At 41.8% G+C, this 15,945-nt stretch overlaps 1 protein-coding gene across 1 annotated transcript in view; it reads right to left on the reverse strand.

Moving 5' to 3' along the window:
• Positions 1-15,945, reverse strand: part of CDH4 (cadherin 4) — a 466,523-nt gene that overhangs the window by 167,758 nt on the left and 282,820 nt on the right. The window contains exon 3 of the mRNA XM_040607978.1: positions 10,564-10,787. Within this exon, the coding sequence (XP_040463912.1) occupies positions 10,564-10,787 (224 nt within the window). The remainder of the gene's footprint in view (positions 1-10,563; positions 10,788-15,945) is intronic.

The raw sequence follows: 15,945 nt of genomic DNA on the forward strand, positions 1-15,945 counted from the left end.
GCAGAGCGTATCACAAACCCATTTACATAATATAATATCATATTTTGTGTTCCTGCTTAGCTGAACATTTTGGATCACTCTAATGTTTGGGTAAATAAGCCACCATTCTCCGCATATAAATAACAGTGCGTCTTAGGGTACGTTTGTTGGAGATTATTGATTTTATGGGGCTCAACCCACAAAAGGGAACGCTCTAGATTCAGCACTAAAATACATTATTCTTGCACTTGGAATAAAAAGTATCTGCAACTGGAGGAGAGCTAATAAGACTTTTATTTCCCAAGTACCAAAATTATTTACGATTTAACATGTGCTTTATTTATATGTCAGTCTTATTATTTTCATAGGATCTTTAATGCTCTGCCCTAGACATTTTTCAGAAAAGAAATAACACTTGGCTTGCTTTTTTTCTAGTGTCACTCCTAGGGTTTAACTGAGGCAATGTGTTTTTAATATATTTTTATCAGTACAAGGGGATACAAAGCCACCTTTAGTCCATTGCTCAAATATATTTCCCTTCATCTCCTATATCAATACACATTTTGAAAACCGGTACCATTTTCTACCAAGGAAAAAAAAAATCTATTTAAAAGTATTTAATCTGAAACAGTTTTGCTTGTTTCCATGGTAGCTGTAGAAAGGACAGGAGAAAATGATATTTACCAAACAGAAAGTAAGACAATGAAAATATAGCTTAGTTCTTTAACAAAGGGAACATGAGAGCGCCACAAAATAAACAGTTGCATGAATTCTGTTCTAAGGAGACAACATTTTGCTGACATCAGGGACAGCAGTGGCGGACGAATGAGCCCTTTTCTCCCAAAATGCACCGTTTCCTCAGTTTTTGATCTTTTAGCAGAGAAATATTTCATTTTGTGTTCTCATACAGTATAATGAAAGAGTAGCAGAACAAACAGCAAATTTATTTACTTTAGGGTAATTGATTCTTTTTTATTTAGGTCATTGCTGAATTTGCCAGAGTTGGAGACAGGAAAAAAAGAGTTTTAAGAAGATCAGACTTTTTATTTTAGACTTTCATTTACTACAGTCATTCTTTGTGAAGGTATTCTTCAGGAACAGCACAGGCAAGGGATCCATAATCTATTTTTCCCCTTATCCACCTTCCAGAAATCTGTTGCGACTATCTGTACTAGCTCTGTTTACTACTAGTTGTAAGCTGTGGTAAATTTAATCAAAGATAACTTCATGTCACGTCCCATTACCATCACGGTGTAAATTGCTATTCATGAATGATTTGTGTCGAAGTGCTCTGAAAACTAGTGTTCTAGCAGCAAGATGTTCCAGTGCGCACAGTTCTTCAGCAGGGGCATTAAATTAATGTGTTTGCAGAGAAGCCACTAATTGACAATGAGACGTGATTTTAGCAGCAGACTTCCACATTAAAGATGATGAACGGTGTTCAGATACAGAGAACCCCCTCTGCTCCTAAAACTATATTAATAATTTCTGGTATAAACAGGAATAGAGGGAACCAATCCTGACAGGATATTTCAAGTGCCAAAACAAGCTGTTTGATCATCACGACTTACAAAAGCAAACAGTGGAATCTCAGCGTTTGTGACCTTTATCAAATCTGGCTACATACAGTCAGGAATGTTATGTTTGGTTAGGAATGCATTAAACAAAATTACCTCTCCATTTATAGAAACCATACAAGTACAGTATAAAACATTTTAATTAAATCAGCTAGTTAAGCAAAAATTCATTACTTTTTTTTTTATCAGCTAGCAGTGGGGCTGCATAGAACAGTTCACATTAGAGTCAATTAGTAAGAAAAATTGTCAGATTTGGCAAGTGCATGAGCTTCCAGAACACATCAGCTGACAGGGAAGAAAAAGTTTGACTAAAATCTAACAGAGTTACTGCCCCCAGAGGAAGAGGAGAAGCCGTGTAAAATGCACACACGTGCATCAGCCACGCCAAATGCCCCTCTCTCCCAAGGAGTCTACGTCAAAGCTGAGCAACTGCCTGTATGTGCGCTGTTCCTTGATAGCTGAAAAATGAGGCATGCATGCAAATTTAAGGTTGTTAGGTATCTGGCTGGCTTTGCAGGCTTTGGAAAATTTTATCTGATATAACTAATAAAATGTGATCAGTGTGGCTGAGGTATCAAAATGCTCCTTAGCGCTGTAGGGCTGCAAAGCAAGAAAAAAGCTGAAGGGAATTTTTGAACAGGGAGAACACAACACTCTGGCTTGTAAGTCAGGCGGGAGAAGACCCTTTCTTGACGAAAGCTGCAGCAGGGCTCTTAGTGGGCAACCGTAAATACCGAGCTAAGCCTGGACTCCAGAGAAAAGAGGCACCCACTAGCTCTGGGCATAGATGGCATCAAAAAACCAAATACAATTTATTCTCTTTGATCAGAAAACCTAACAAGGTTAGTGGCCCAGCAAAGGACCTTGTGGACACAGACCGCAGCTAACACAAGCTTGCACCCTGAGCCAGAACATGGCTTTTCAGGCGGCTGCTGCCCAGGTGACCCCCACTGGGACAGCAAATGTTGTTTTCTCAGTACAATTTAATTGAAATTGAGAAATCACATGAACTCACCAACACCACCTGTTTGCCTAAATATTTGGTAAATTATCACCATTTTAAGCTGAAATCTGGTAAGTCACGAGAGCCCTTCTATATGCTTTGCTTTTATACTAGCAGAGTAAGGACACCTGCAGGCAAGGCACGCTCACGTTCATTACTGAGCAGACATGAAATGCAAAAGGTATCTCCAAGGGGAGGGAAGTTTTGGCTGGGGTGGAGAGGCAGAGCTGTGTTGAAACGTATTCTGCGGTACCACACCACTCTGATGATTAGAGGTATCTCCTGAACTGCACACGGCTTTCAAGATTTCAAATGATGCTCTTCCTCTTCCGTTCTCTGGAAGAATCACATACCAGAGCAGGAACATAAGAAATCCATCTGCCTTTGGTGGAAGCTTTTATGGTTCCCACAGGTTTCAAGCATCTGTGATACTCTTGTCATTGTCAGGCTCTGAATATTGCAAGAGCCTTCAACGAACAGAAGAAGATGACATCATCCACAAAGCACAGCTCTTGATGTACTTTTCTGCCTTGTTTCAAGGCTTGAACATCTTATCCCAACATGAAAAGTTCTGATGAGGCTGTTTCCTTGTAAAGCTCCCCACATCAACTTGACCTTTTCACATTCCCTTTGTAAGATCTAATCTCACAGTGCTTCTTACGCAGGATTGTTTAAGAAACATCTAAATTACTGTTGTAACTCGACTTTCTAGTGTTTACAAAAAGACACTTCTGTCTTCAAGTTAATGTCATTCTCATAATTGAAGAAGCCATACACAATGGCTTCAGAACTACAAGCACTTCTCAAGAACATGGCTATTAAATTACAGAATACTACATACTTGTTACCTCTTCAGATACCTATAGGACAGGAATAAAGATGGTAGATCTCATCAAAAACTACACAGCAAAAAAACTCTACCGCAGCTTGAGATTATGTTTCTCACAAGAGAAATGTATCAAGCACTTGGGCTAGCAAGCTGAGTACTTCCACCCAGATAAAACTTTTAACAAATAATTTGGAGAACTGTTCCAAAACCAAGCTGCTTTTGCTTCTAGAACTCAGCCTACTACAACTGTCCTTCATCACAGAAAGAAGCAGGCGCAAATCTACCCTTTAACAAGCCTGTGAAAAGTTTTAATCTCATTTTATTTTTCTAAAGCCATGAGGATCAAAAGATACATGAATTAAAATAATCATAATGAATGAAATGTAACAATATTCCTTCTCTTCATAATGTTTGCAAGTAAAAAGATCACAAGAGATTTAAGAGATCACAAGCACCACTGCTACTTTAACACAAGTAATTCATTCTCCTCCTCCCCAGTGCTAGCGTGTGAGTTTGCCCTTTCAAGTTATCCTTTGGTTATTTCAAGAGGCTCTTGAGAAAAGGTTGTTCTTTTATTCCCCAATTCTGGAGTGCACCTAAGCAAACGCTTCAATTCAAACATGTGAACACATTTAATTTATCCCATTTGCATGATGAACTTTAAGCCTGTGTTTAAATGCTTTGCTGGACGGAGACCCTGCTTGAGATCCCACTCCTCACCAGTGGTAACGATGCCTGCTTGGCTCACCCTGCCACGCTGCACTCCCGTGCTTGGTTGTTCTCCTCGCTCCTCTGGCCAGCAGCGCCAAGGGGGCAGAACTTGATGCAGCTGCACCACCACGAAGCACATCCAGCGATCAAGGACCTGGCCTCCCGGGGCTGGGAGGCACTGAAGCCCTTCTTCACTCTCAGTTGGAACTCCCAAGCTGTCTCAGCTCACTGGGCTAAAGAAAAAATAGGTGGAACCTCACAGCCCCTAAAAAAAGGTTTATTTTAATGAGTGTGCATGCATGAAGCAATTTTCGTCTTTACTCAAACTCGTGTTTACATGTAACTGTCAACGGATTACCACAGCAATGAAGGCTTTTTTAGGAAATTCAGTCCAACATATTTCTTGGAAGTGGCAGTCAGACTTCAGCAGTTAACAACAAAGAATGGGGAACCACAGGTCAAAGGCTTTGATCTGGCAAGGGCAAGGCACACATCACAGGCAGGCAGTACGCAGCAGTCCAAGGGTTTTGTTTTATCAGGAAAAACTTATTTCCGCATAGGCAGTTCAATCCTTAGGATTTCTTTTTGTTTGAAGGAAGACAGATCTGGAGCGAATTTCACTTACGGATGATCTTTCTAGTATGGCTTTGAGCATGACCCTTGGTAAGATGCTGACTATTTAAGAAGTAAATGCAGCAAGTGCAATGCTTGGAAACTTCCCATAGCGGGCTGATTTTCCAAGGCAACGAGCACCTGTGTGTCATATCTTATCTTGGCTTTGGTACAAGGCAATTTGATTCAACACACCTGAAAAGCAGGACAAGTAAGTTCCTGCCTTTTCACAAACATCACTTTCATCTCATGTGATGATTAAATGCTAGATGTTCAAATCCACTTAAGCATGAGGTCAGACAAGGTCACCTGACGCATCTTCATTAGAATTCCAGAATTAACATGAGCAGTCTCACTGGTAACAATTATATGATATTAATTTATTAGTCATCTGCTTTCTCATTTTTTCCACTGATCTGATTTATTAAATCCCCAAACAATGTCTCACAGGTTGCCTGAAGAAAACAGAAAACTCTGTATCTACCCACACTGAGCGTGATCTGTCAAGGTGTTGTTTCACTGATGAGGATACAGAAATAAAAATTATGCTGGCTGCCATTTTACAGGACTTAGTTACTGCTTTGGATCCCCCACAGAGGCAGTCAAAAAGCACAGCCCCAGCATAACAACACAGTATTTAAAATTTGCATAAATATAGCCAGAAAAAGGCAGGATGACAAACATGGTCCCATTTCTTCAGCTCCTCTCTAGGGATAGCACAGTTTTATGGGGTAAACTCCATCACCCTGATGCCATATATAACATCTCATCCCAACGCAGAAGGAAGGAAAAGGAACAAATGCAGTGGCTCTTTTTCTCATTTTCAGGTGCAGCCACTTGAGAGCACCAGGAAGACTCGGAGCACTGAAAGCACAACTCCCACTTCAGCTGTCATTTTCTTCCATCAGGAGAAGGCTACATCTTCATTGCTCCCAGGCCTGGCACAGAGCAACCTGGCTAGCACAATAACCAAGGTCATAAACAAGATCAGTGCTGAATAAGCCTTTCCTTGCCCAGAGACCTTTGTATTTGCGATCAGCAATAAAAGGCTGTATTGGAATTTAAAATCTCAGCCAGGTGAAATGCCAGAGATGATTATTTAAAGGCTTTAAATAATAAAAAAAAAAACACCCTCTGGCTGTAAAAATCAGCTTTGCACATTCATATTGTATGGCTGTGGACTCATACCTGGGTTACGAAAGAAGCCCAAAATAAGAAGAGACATAATAAAACACAAGCTGGGCTTAAGCGAGGATTGATTTCTGACAGTAGTTCTCAATGTTTTAAACACTAGCTGCATACCCATATATTTGCAAGATTTTAATTGCACAATTCCCAGTGATTGCAAAAATTTACATACTTCCATGCTCAGAATTTGAGAAGCTAAGACAATGAGAAACTTAGGTTGACATAAACATGATTCAGAGAAAACAAACTTTTTTTTTTTTTTTTTTTTTTCTAAAATAAGTCACTGGCAACAGATGACTGGCATCCTACATGTACTGAATATACCCTGTATTTCTACGCTCTTTGGCTGTGAATTCCTTTCTATGCTGTATTTCTACGATCTGATTTTAACCCATGAGGTGAGTACTACAGAAAAATAAATAAAAAAATAAAGAAGAAAACTTGACAGATGTGTCTTAACATCTTTAGGCACATAGAAGCACTAAAAAATTAAGAAAAGATCAATGTTAAAGAGGGGGGTGGAACTTCAGACAGGACAAGCCAACACAGGGAGCGGAGGACGTTGGTTGGTGCGGAGTGCCAAGGAGATGCTCAGACCGTATGGGCACAGAGGGTAGTGTGGGAGGCGGAGCACAAACGGCTGTATGTCTGTCCATGGACTTGGGAAGCCTCGAGTTTCTGCAGCTAAGAAACAGAGGGCACTCTGAAGACTGAAGTCTTCAGCAATGTCACTCTTCATAAACATAATCTTCATTTTTAGACTTTTGGTTGAATCAATATTCAATTGTTAGACATAACAGCATGCACTGTTACAAACGAAGACATTGTGCTAATTGCAGGTAAGTAAAGCCTGGCTTTACTACGCTTTCTTCTGGAGCATTATCCCACTCAAGTTTACCTTTCATAAATGCTGACACAAACTACAAGGACTTCATATTATTTCACAAAACCATCCTTTCCTCTCATTTCCTCTTCCCTTTCCCCCTTCCTTGCCTTTCTCTTCCTCTTTCTAAATTAGACTCACAGGTCTGATTGATACTTCATATTGCAACAACAGGCAGCCAGACAAGAACCGTATAAGAAACTTTATCTTAAGTATTTATTGTTATGCTAGAATATCACTTAGTTTCCTCTGGGGTAATTCGGCACTCCTGTGGGAAATATGTGACCTCATTTGCATTTTCTAATTGAATTGCTATCAGGTTTCCTGCAAGACTGAACAAAAAAAGTTCCTAGCTACTAACATCACTTGTATGAACCAGAAAAATGTTTACGTTTGGTTTTTGCTGGGGAGGAGGGGAAAATGTATGCTTCATGTTTCATAAAATACATTTTTAAAATCTTTACCTTCTTTGCTACCACTTCATCCTATTAGCATTAAACTTTCACAAATTCTTTCATTACAGTGGTTACCACTGAAAATGTGCAGATTTGCCCAGGTTAAAGCAATCAGCACATTTAATGAGGCCAACGCTATGAGGGAGGGGAAACTGTCATTGTATTGGGTCACTCCCCATTAAAATGTCAGCTTGCACCGAGAGTAAGGACACAGCTGTGGGATCTCGGGTGCAGGTACAGACACCAAAACCTCTGATTTTGCACACAAGGGGACAACTATCTTGACAGAAGCCATCCTGAACTAAGCTGCCACTCTGAAAACATGCTGGCCACCACCAAAGCTCTCCCAGTCCATTACGTGGATTTGCAGTTTTATATATTGTGATTAAATAAAGGATCACACATCCAAAGGGTCGTGTACAGAGGGATTTATCCTCTGTGCCCTCCCAGGAAGTAGCCCATTGCCTCCACTTCACAGGCAGGCTATAGAAGACTGGGTTTGTTCCCTCCAGAACGCATCAGGAATTTGCAGCAGAGCAGGGACCTCACTTCTGGTCCCCCATGACCTCAAGCAGCATCCCAACAATTCTGACTTCTCCTATAACATTTATTCTGCAGTAACCTCCATAATAAACCAAATGTCTAATAATGGCCATTCCAGGAGGGCTAATCATGTTTTCACAAAGCCTTAATCCATGGATAATTGTGAATTAAATTCTGAGTTATCCTTTCAGAGGTGATTCAGAGGGGCGGCAAGCCCCCTGTCATGCCATGGGACTGCCCCAGCTGAGGGCCACCCGTCATCGAGAAGCCTACACGAACACAGAGGATGGGTGAGCGAGGGAAAAGGACTTGTTTGTGCTGCAGGTGGCAGCAAAAAGAGATCAGTAGGTGCGGTAAGGCAAATTTCATGCCAATTATTTTTAATGTCTGGGAACTGTTCAGCATTTTCACAAAATCAGTCACAAATTTACAAAGTAAAATGGAAATGGATGTGTGTGCCAGAACACAGAGTTGGTCTCTCTCCTTCTCTCACGTCCTCCTCCCTTCTCTCCCGTATTTGCTGTCTCCATATCCTGAATATAACACAACAGTCTGAAATGTCTTTAAAAAAATTATGTGGTTCTGCTTGAGTCATATTATACTATACAAAATCAAATGTGAAATCTGTTTCTAGTAAAAGCCATGAAATGTAGTATATTAGGGTCATGGCCTGAAACATATTGAACTGGATATTGTTAGGTTTTAGAGTTTTTTTTAGCATAACACTATTATTTTTTAAAATAATCTCATAATCATATTTATTTCTTTAGTAACCAAAGGATTGTTTTGCTTGCAAAAAGCACAAGCATTTAAATAAAACACAAGTCGGATGCCTGCTATAGGGACCCACATTAAAACTGCTTATGACCTTGTCATTAGTCTTGTTTTCCATATTTTTCCAGCCTCAAACTACACACTAATAAGGCTTTTAGAAAGAAGGGATATGAATTTTAAAAAGCTTAGCTCTCTCTGTTTTGAACCAGAGTTCAGCTTACATTAACATTACATGAATTTCCAACCAAATATTTTACTAAAACAGAAATGTGTACTTATTCAGTTTTCTTTCTGCTACACAGAGAAGAAATTTAAAGCAGTATATAAGACGTCTTACTTTGTTCCTTCAATATTTAATTACTTTTAGAAGGAAGCAGTATTTCTTTGGTTAGAAAATGGCAAATACAGTTGTCATAACATACAGGGCTTAATTATATCTTGCACAAGCCAGAGCCTCGCTGAAGAGCAGCAGAAGTGTATTTATAAGACTTTAAGCCATGCAAAACCTCAGGGGTCAGCCCACTGGGCAACTGCTAGATTTAAGTCTCTCCAAGTCTCTTCCTTCTTGCCTCACACGTGGCAAAATTCCTCTCAAACGGCACAGGCGCACGTGGCATTCTGACAGCAGGGCCCAGCAGGGCTCTCCCTCCTTCCCCGCTCCTTCCCTGCCCTCTCTGCCCAAGCGCTGCAGCACAGCGGAGAGACCAGCCTCGCTCTTCTGACAATTACCGTGGTGACCAAGCCACCAAGTGACCCTGCCTGTCCCTGAACCAGCCGTGACTGCTCCCCAGGACACACACCTTCATCCTTGCTCTGCACATCTTCAAGGTCCAGCAATAAATCAGGCTCCTCATCCCACTCCCTGCCAAACCCTGCTGAAATGTAACCACCCAACCGTCAGAAGACTGGGGTTTGATCAGGTGCCAGACAGTGTTAACTGAGTTTACTCGGTGTGGTACGGGGTCTTCAGCCCAAACTAAGGCTGAAAAGGAAGGAGGAGGAAATGAAAAGGTGAACTGCTGCTGCCAAAGGTGGTACGGAAGAGGTGGGTGCGAGACCACTACTGAAGGAACAGACCAGAAGAAATGTTTTCCTGGAGCAGTCCCCAATTCCGACAGCGCTGTGCAGCCCGCCGCTGGATTTAACTGAAACAAATTGCTCTCACATTGCTGGGCAGGGACAGATCCTTCCTGCTTTTCAGCTACACGTATGAAATTAAAAAAAATAAAAAGCGAGCATCTGTAGCCTGTCCAAAATACTGAACAGTGCTGGCTTTTCACTCTTCAGCTGTGAGGAAGGGAAGATGCTGGCATTGAGCAGAAGGGACGTTTTTCACTGTGGTGCCATGTTGTGCTTCGCTGCCCTGCTGGCCTGCGCTGCATGTGGGCGTATGTCCCTTATCAGGCAGCAGCAATGCTTCCTGTCCTTGCTGCATTGGAAGGGAACAAGCCCAAATCTCCCCTCTGGAAGCCCCCCGTGGAGCTGCAGGGCCATGCAGATGGCTCATGGAGAGAAAGGACTCACTGCGAAAACCAGGGAGACATCTTAGCAGCACAGCAGTAGCAGCCAGTATGCAACTCACGGTGTACACTGTCACAAAATAAACCTAAATTTAACCATGAAGAAGATGGTTGACCGATTCTGGAAAGAGGGAGGCACCCTTCATTTGCAGGTTTTATTTCAAGTCTAAAGAATTAGCAGTAAGATGCAAACACAAGGTATGTAACCTGCAGTATGCAACAGAGCCAAGCGGTCACTTAAAAATACAAAAGCATGAACTTAAAGACCACTTCCCTCATTGGCAACCTTAAATAATTTCTGTCAGAGAGGTTCAAGGATCACTTGCAAGCAATTTGATGCTGCCTGTGGTATCTTCTACCTGCACACTTCCTTAGGAAGCACAGACCAGACAACACCAACAATCCCATGCCGCACGTAGCTTTTAAAGGTTTGGGGACCACAGGCAAAGGAAGAATGAAGTACGAAAAAGAGCTTTGAAAACTTCTTACCTTGTGGCCATTGTGTTGTGACTTCTCTGCCACCAGAAACCTGACAATCGCCTCCCATCTGCCCAGGGTCTGGGGATCCCACGCGGTCACCATCAGGACCAGCTGCTTCGAGGGTATTTGCACCGGGTGGGCAGCGTACATGGTCCCATCGGCTCTCACCTTGAAGTCCAGGCTGTTGGTTTCATACCGAACTCCCTTGTTACCGGCACAGTTATTAAATTTTACTAGAACAGAGAGTAAGAGATGGAAGAAATGTGTGAGATTGGCGTGATAAGGAAAGCAATCAAATACAAGTTTCAGACATTTAATTTTCACTGATGTCTTCTGTATCTCTAATAACCATCAAGGAAATGATTTAACTGTTTCTTCGACCTTTCAGGAGTGCTCTTGTGCTTTATCTCCATTCCCCGGGGAAGAAGTTGTAAGCCATTTTTAAAGTATTTGATACAGTTTCATTAGATCTCAAACACAGCTGTTCCCCATTTCTACAAGTGGATTTCTCCCTTGTTGCCATTATCTTTTAAATTCGACTGGAGTCTATTACCCACACTGTGGGTATTTTTTTGCACAAAATGTTCTCCATTTCCCTAACCCTTCAATAACCTACTTACCAGATAGCCTATTTGCACATTCTTAACTGAAATTCAAAAGCCCATAACAATTCCATTATCAGAAATGTAAAAACAAACAAAAAAATTAAACTGTTTTGCAGAATGCATCCACTGCTGGAACCAGACCCCCCCCAGTGACAGCTGCAATCCCACCCTGGCCAACCCCCCCACACGTTAGAGCTGTTGCAAAGAGGAACTGTAAAACTTTGCTTCACAAATCACTACGTGTCATTTAAAAGCTTACACTGTCAGATCAAAGCTCCCCAGTTGCTGATATTTTTATTTTCGGTGTTTTTTGGTCAAATTCTTTCACAGTCTAGTTTGAAAACTATTTTTATTGGCATTATGAAGCATGTCACATACATTAGGCTGTAAAAAACCCAAACTATTATATGACAAAATTGACAAATCTGATAGAAACTCAACCTGCAGCTAATCATACAGGAAACAAAACGCTTTCTGCCATTTGAGTAATCCACGGGGCGGAACACACATGTGGTGAAGGAAAACATATTGTACCCGTAAAAACATCTCAAGTGAGTGAGAATGGATATCCAGCTTTCTAGCTAGGATCGTTACATAGGTTCTCATGCTGCGCCTTCTGAGTGCTTAGCAGCAATGCTCCGAGCCTGCGCTGACAGAAGGAAAACCTGCTGGTCCAAGCCTGATGCAGCTTCAGCAGGCAACTAATTTTTGTACAAGAAAGGCTAAGTCAGATACTCCTAGCTAGCCTGGCTGTGGTGGGAAAAGGGATGCAGTGGCAACCCAGGTGAGAGGAGCTCCCCGGCCAGTTTTACCCCAGCCACCCCCTTCACCGCATACCATAGCTGACTGATTCTGCAGTGCTGCTTTGAGCCATTTCAGGGACGAATCTGGATTTAAATATAAATATCCAAGGGATGGCACAGGTGAAAGAGAAAAACAGCCAGGGAACTGCTCAACAGGCCTGCTGCCAAAGCCCCTGGTTACCCTCACAGTGTGGAGAAATGAAGAGCAGGCTGTAGCGGAAGAAGGGAAAATCCATCCCCTCCTTCACCGACTGCACCTCTCCACAACCGGGGTGCTGTGATCACGTCGTAAATGTCCAACTTACAGAGCCTTTCCATGCTACGTATTTATTTAGACCACATTCGTCCTTCTTTATGTGTGGTGGGAACTGTTACCTAATGCTGCAGCAATTACTGGGCACAAACACCAAATATCACACCTTGATTTATAAAAGAAGATGGATAAAGTTATCTAGTATATAAAAAAACCCATAGGTAATGCTTTTAAGCAATTTCATTGTCACATCTATTTAATGACTACATCATTAAAATCTCGTCTAATTTGGAATCTAGGGCAAACAGAAGTGGGTTTGCCTATCTTTACTTCTCGTTGTAGCTCCAGCTGCAGCAAGTCACCTCCACACCTATTGCACCCGACATGCTTTTATTTGAGACACTTGACCAGTTATCTCTGTTTTCTATCTCCAGGAGCATAACAAAGATTTTTCAATGCAACAGCAACTACCATATCCTGCATTACTGAAAGTTTAAATGAAACTTTGGTCACAACTTTTTAAGGGACAGGGTATTACATAATTGCTACTCTGACCACAATTTAAAGCTCTTGGCACCCTTGCTTTCAGCCGCTGAGTGTCACAGCACAGGCAGACATTCTCACTGGAGGGAAGGAAGACTTCCATCCAGTTAAATAAATAAAGAAGAAAGCCTCAAGACTGAGTCTTCCACAGTTTCCAGAAAAGCCAGGAACTATCTCAAATGTCAAAGCTCAGATGTACAAGTTGGAAGCCAAACTTAAAAAAAATACATGACTGTGTTGAGGTCTCCAACTTCACTATGTCCAAGCTGGACCTTGTGCCCTTCTTGAGGTGCCGCATGCTGTGCAGTGCCTGGGCCATGGCACCCAAACCCGGCCAGTGCTGAGGGCTGCCAGTCCATGCTAGCAAGCCAACCCTCTGGCCTGGAGGTCAATAACAGCTCGTCTCCTGAAGGCCAAAATTTCTTATCCCCCCAAACGAGGTTTCACTTCTAAGTGGGCTGCTGCAGACAACGCGTGGTCAACACTAGCCCCAAGACTCTGCAGCGCTACTGTCGATCCGGCCATAAGGGCAACGCCAGCTTAGTTCTCAGACCCATACCAGGCCCTGCTCCCTTTAACAGTAGAGACACAGTTTTTAGACTAGTTTGAAAAATAAGAATTCATGAAAGCACTGAAAGAGGTTAAACACACACACGGTTTGGTGGCACCTACAAGAACCAACCCTGCACACCTGGAGGAACCAGGATGGCCTCAGAGAACCGTGAGGCAGCTGGTAATGCTAGGGGAGATCCCCCACACCCCTGGGGACCACCCTGTTGTGCAAAAATCCTTCTTCTCTTGGGAATCCTCCAAATCTCTCCGCATTCACAGCTATAATAAATATGTGCAAACACATCAAGTGCCTCCCTGCTAATATGTTATTTATTTTCATCTCCACGCCATCAGCGCTGTTAGAAATGAGGTACATCAGTTGGTGCATTATTGCACTCCTCTGCCTTTTTTGGCATTACATTGCAACGGCAATGCAAAAAGCGAGTTCTATCCATACATCCTGAAGTACCCACATATCATATACAAAAAGACGTCTGAAGAAGAGAGAAAGGAGTGATAATGACTGCACATTAAAAACAATTCAGCGCTTGCTCTGATTTTATTGAGATTAAAAGAAAGGCCTAAAGTATACTAGTAGTCTGAGAGAAATAAAAATAAGATCCCTTCCTATATGTGTACATTGTGATTTCAGTAGTGAAAGTACTTAAACATCTGCTTAAGACACAGTGCGTAGCTCCAATATGCTGCTCTGGTGTCATATGTCACTGTGTCGACTTTTATGCTCCATTATCTAAAAATGGCTACCTCTTAGACAAAGTCCCTCTGTGACTCACTAATTACTTCCATTAGTTTAAAACAAACTTGACTACAGACAGAGAAAATCCTGAGAGAAATTGTATTTTTTTAAACCAGCCATGTCTCTGCCCCACATTGCTCTTCTCAAGTAGCACAGGTAGAAGAATGCTCAGCAATGAATTAACACATCCAGCTCCTCTCCGAAGAGTCCTTAGGAGCTGCAAGCAGAGGAGGACTTCAAGGATGTATGGATTCCATAGTGGTAGCCACTGTGAGGCACCACGCCTTGCACAGCTGCCGGAGCAGCAGCAACTGGCCATGGCGCACCGGAGCGGCTTTGCAGAAGATTTCAGCTGCACAGGGGAGATGATTCAGAAGCTCATGGGGGGCTGAGCATCAGGGATCACGGTGCTCAGCTGCGTTCAGGTGGAGCGGCTGCCATTGCTCTAGGCGCTGTTTATACATGGCATAGAAAACACATCTGCAACACAGTATAGACGAACCACTCACACTTCCATCACACGGCTGCGAGGGCTCTCATTAGAAATCCTGTGCTCAGCCTCCTCACTGCCCTGTGAAAATGATTCCCTGGGATGTTAAATGACTACTGAGATGGATGGTTTTATATATATATATATGTATGTATATATATATATATAAATATATATACACACATCATCTATACATATAATATTTTTTTCTAAATATATAGGTATAGTTTTGGAAATAAACCCCAAACCATTGTTCTATAATAAATAACATAGCTCAAGGAAAGGAGATCTCACCCGTATTTTCAGATTCCACCTCTTACCTCTACTCTTTGCTCTCATGGAAACAAATTAAAATTTCATCCAATGGCAGAAAACTTTTGCATTTTTTTTTCTTTTTTTCCTTTAGAAAGCTCCGAGTCTATGTAATTTGCAGTTGATGCAACTCTTGACTTTAAAATAATTTAATAAATAAACACACAAACATTGGCTCTGTTTACTAGACTTAGATCTCTCTATGGACACAAATCCATCTTTCTTTGACCAGTTTGAAGTCTAAAGAACACTGCATGAATTTAACATTCAAAAGCTGCAGCATCAGTAATTAGGATTTCAGATAAACAGCAGAGCCATACATCTATCATTTTTACAGGATGGTAAAAAAACCCGCAAACTTTTTTTAATATACTCTGGAAAAATGTTCAGTGATGCTTATCGAAAGCTTATGCTGAAAACAGCATCAAATGCCTGATGAAAAGAAAACCAGGAAGGCACCCTCATTAGCAGGCTTTCAGGTTTAACCCTTTACCCTCATCATTTTTAATTGCTTCTCTATGAAAGGAGGAAGTACAACAATTTGATATGCTGAAACAGGTACTGAGTGATGGGCAGAAAAGCTGCAGGAGGCTGCAGCAAACTGCTGGGCATCTGAGGAAAAAAATGTATGTTTCTTCAAAAAAGACACAGGCTGAAAAAAAATTCAACAAGTTTTGCATTGTTCCCTTTTATTATTTAGCTTGTTAAGCTGGCTGGACAGAGTCAAATGATCAAGCGAGGATCTTGAAAGATGTACGAATACACTGAACTTCCTTGTCCCCCAAATGTCTGAGAAATACATTGAATTTAATAGGACTATAAATGGTATAAACCAAAGAATTCACTTTAAACCTTATCCTTCTGGATTCTCCTGTAACTTCTCCTAGTCCATTAAAAAGTGCCCCCTCTAGCAAGCTGCACAGGGCTGGAAGAGCAGGAGGGATAATACTTATTTATTAGGATATACCCCCTGGCAGGACACCACCCCACTGTTCAGGATATGGGTCCCTTCAGGACTCTGTTTTTCACCGTGGTTTCAAGAATTATCACTGCAAAGATGTTTCCTTCCTGATGAA

The sequence above is a fragment of the Falco naumanni genome, chromosome 10 (assembly GCF_017639655.2).
Source record: "Falco naumanni isolate bFalNau1 chromosome 10, bFalNau1.pat, whole genome shotgun sequence".
Classification (NCBI taxonomy): Eukaryota; Metazoa; Chordata; class Aves; order Falconiformes; family Falconidae; genus Falco; species Falco naumanni.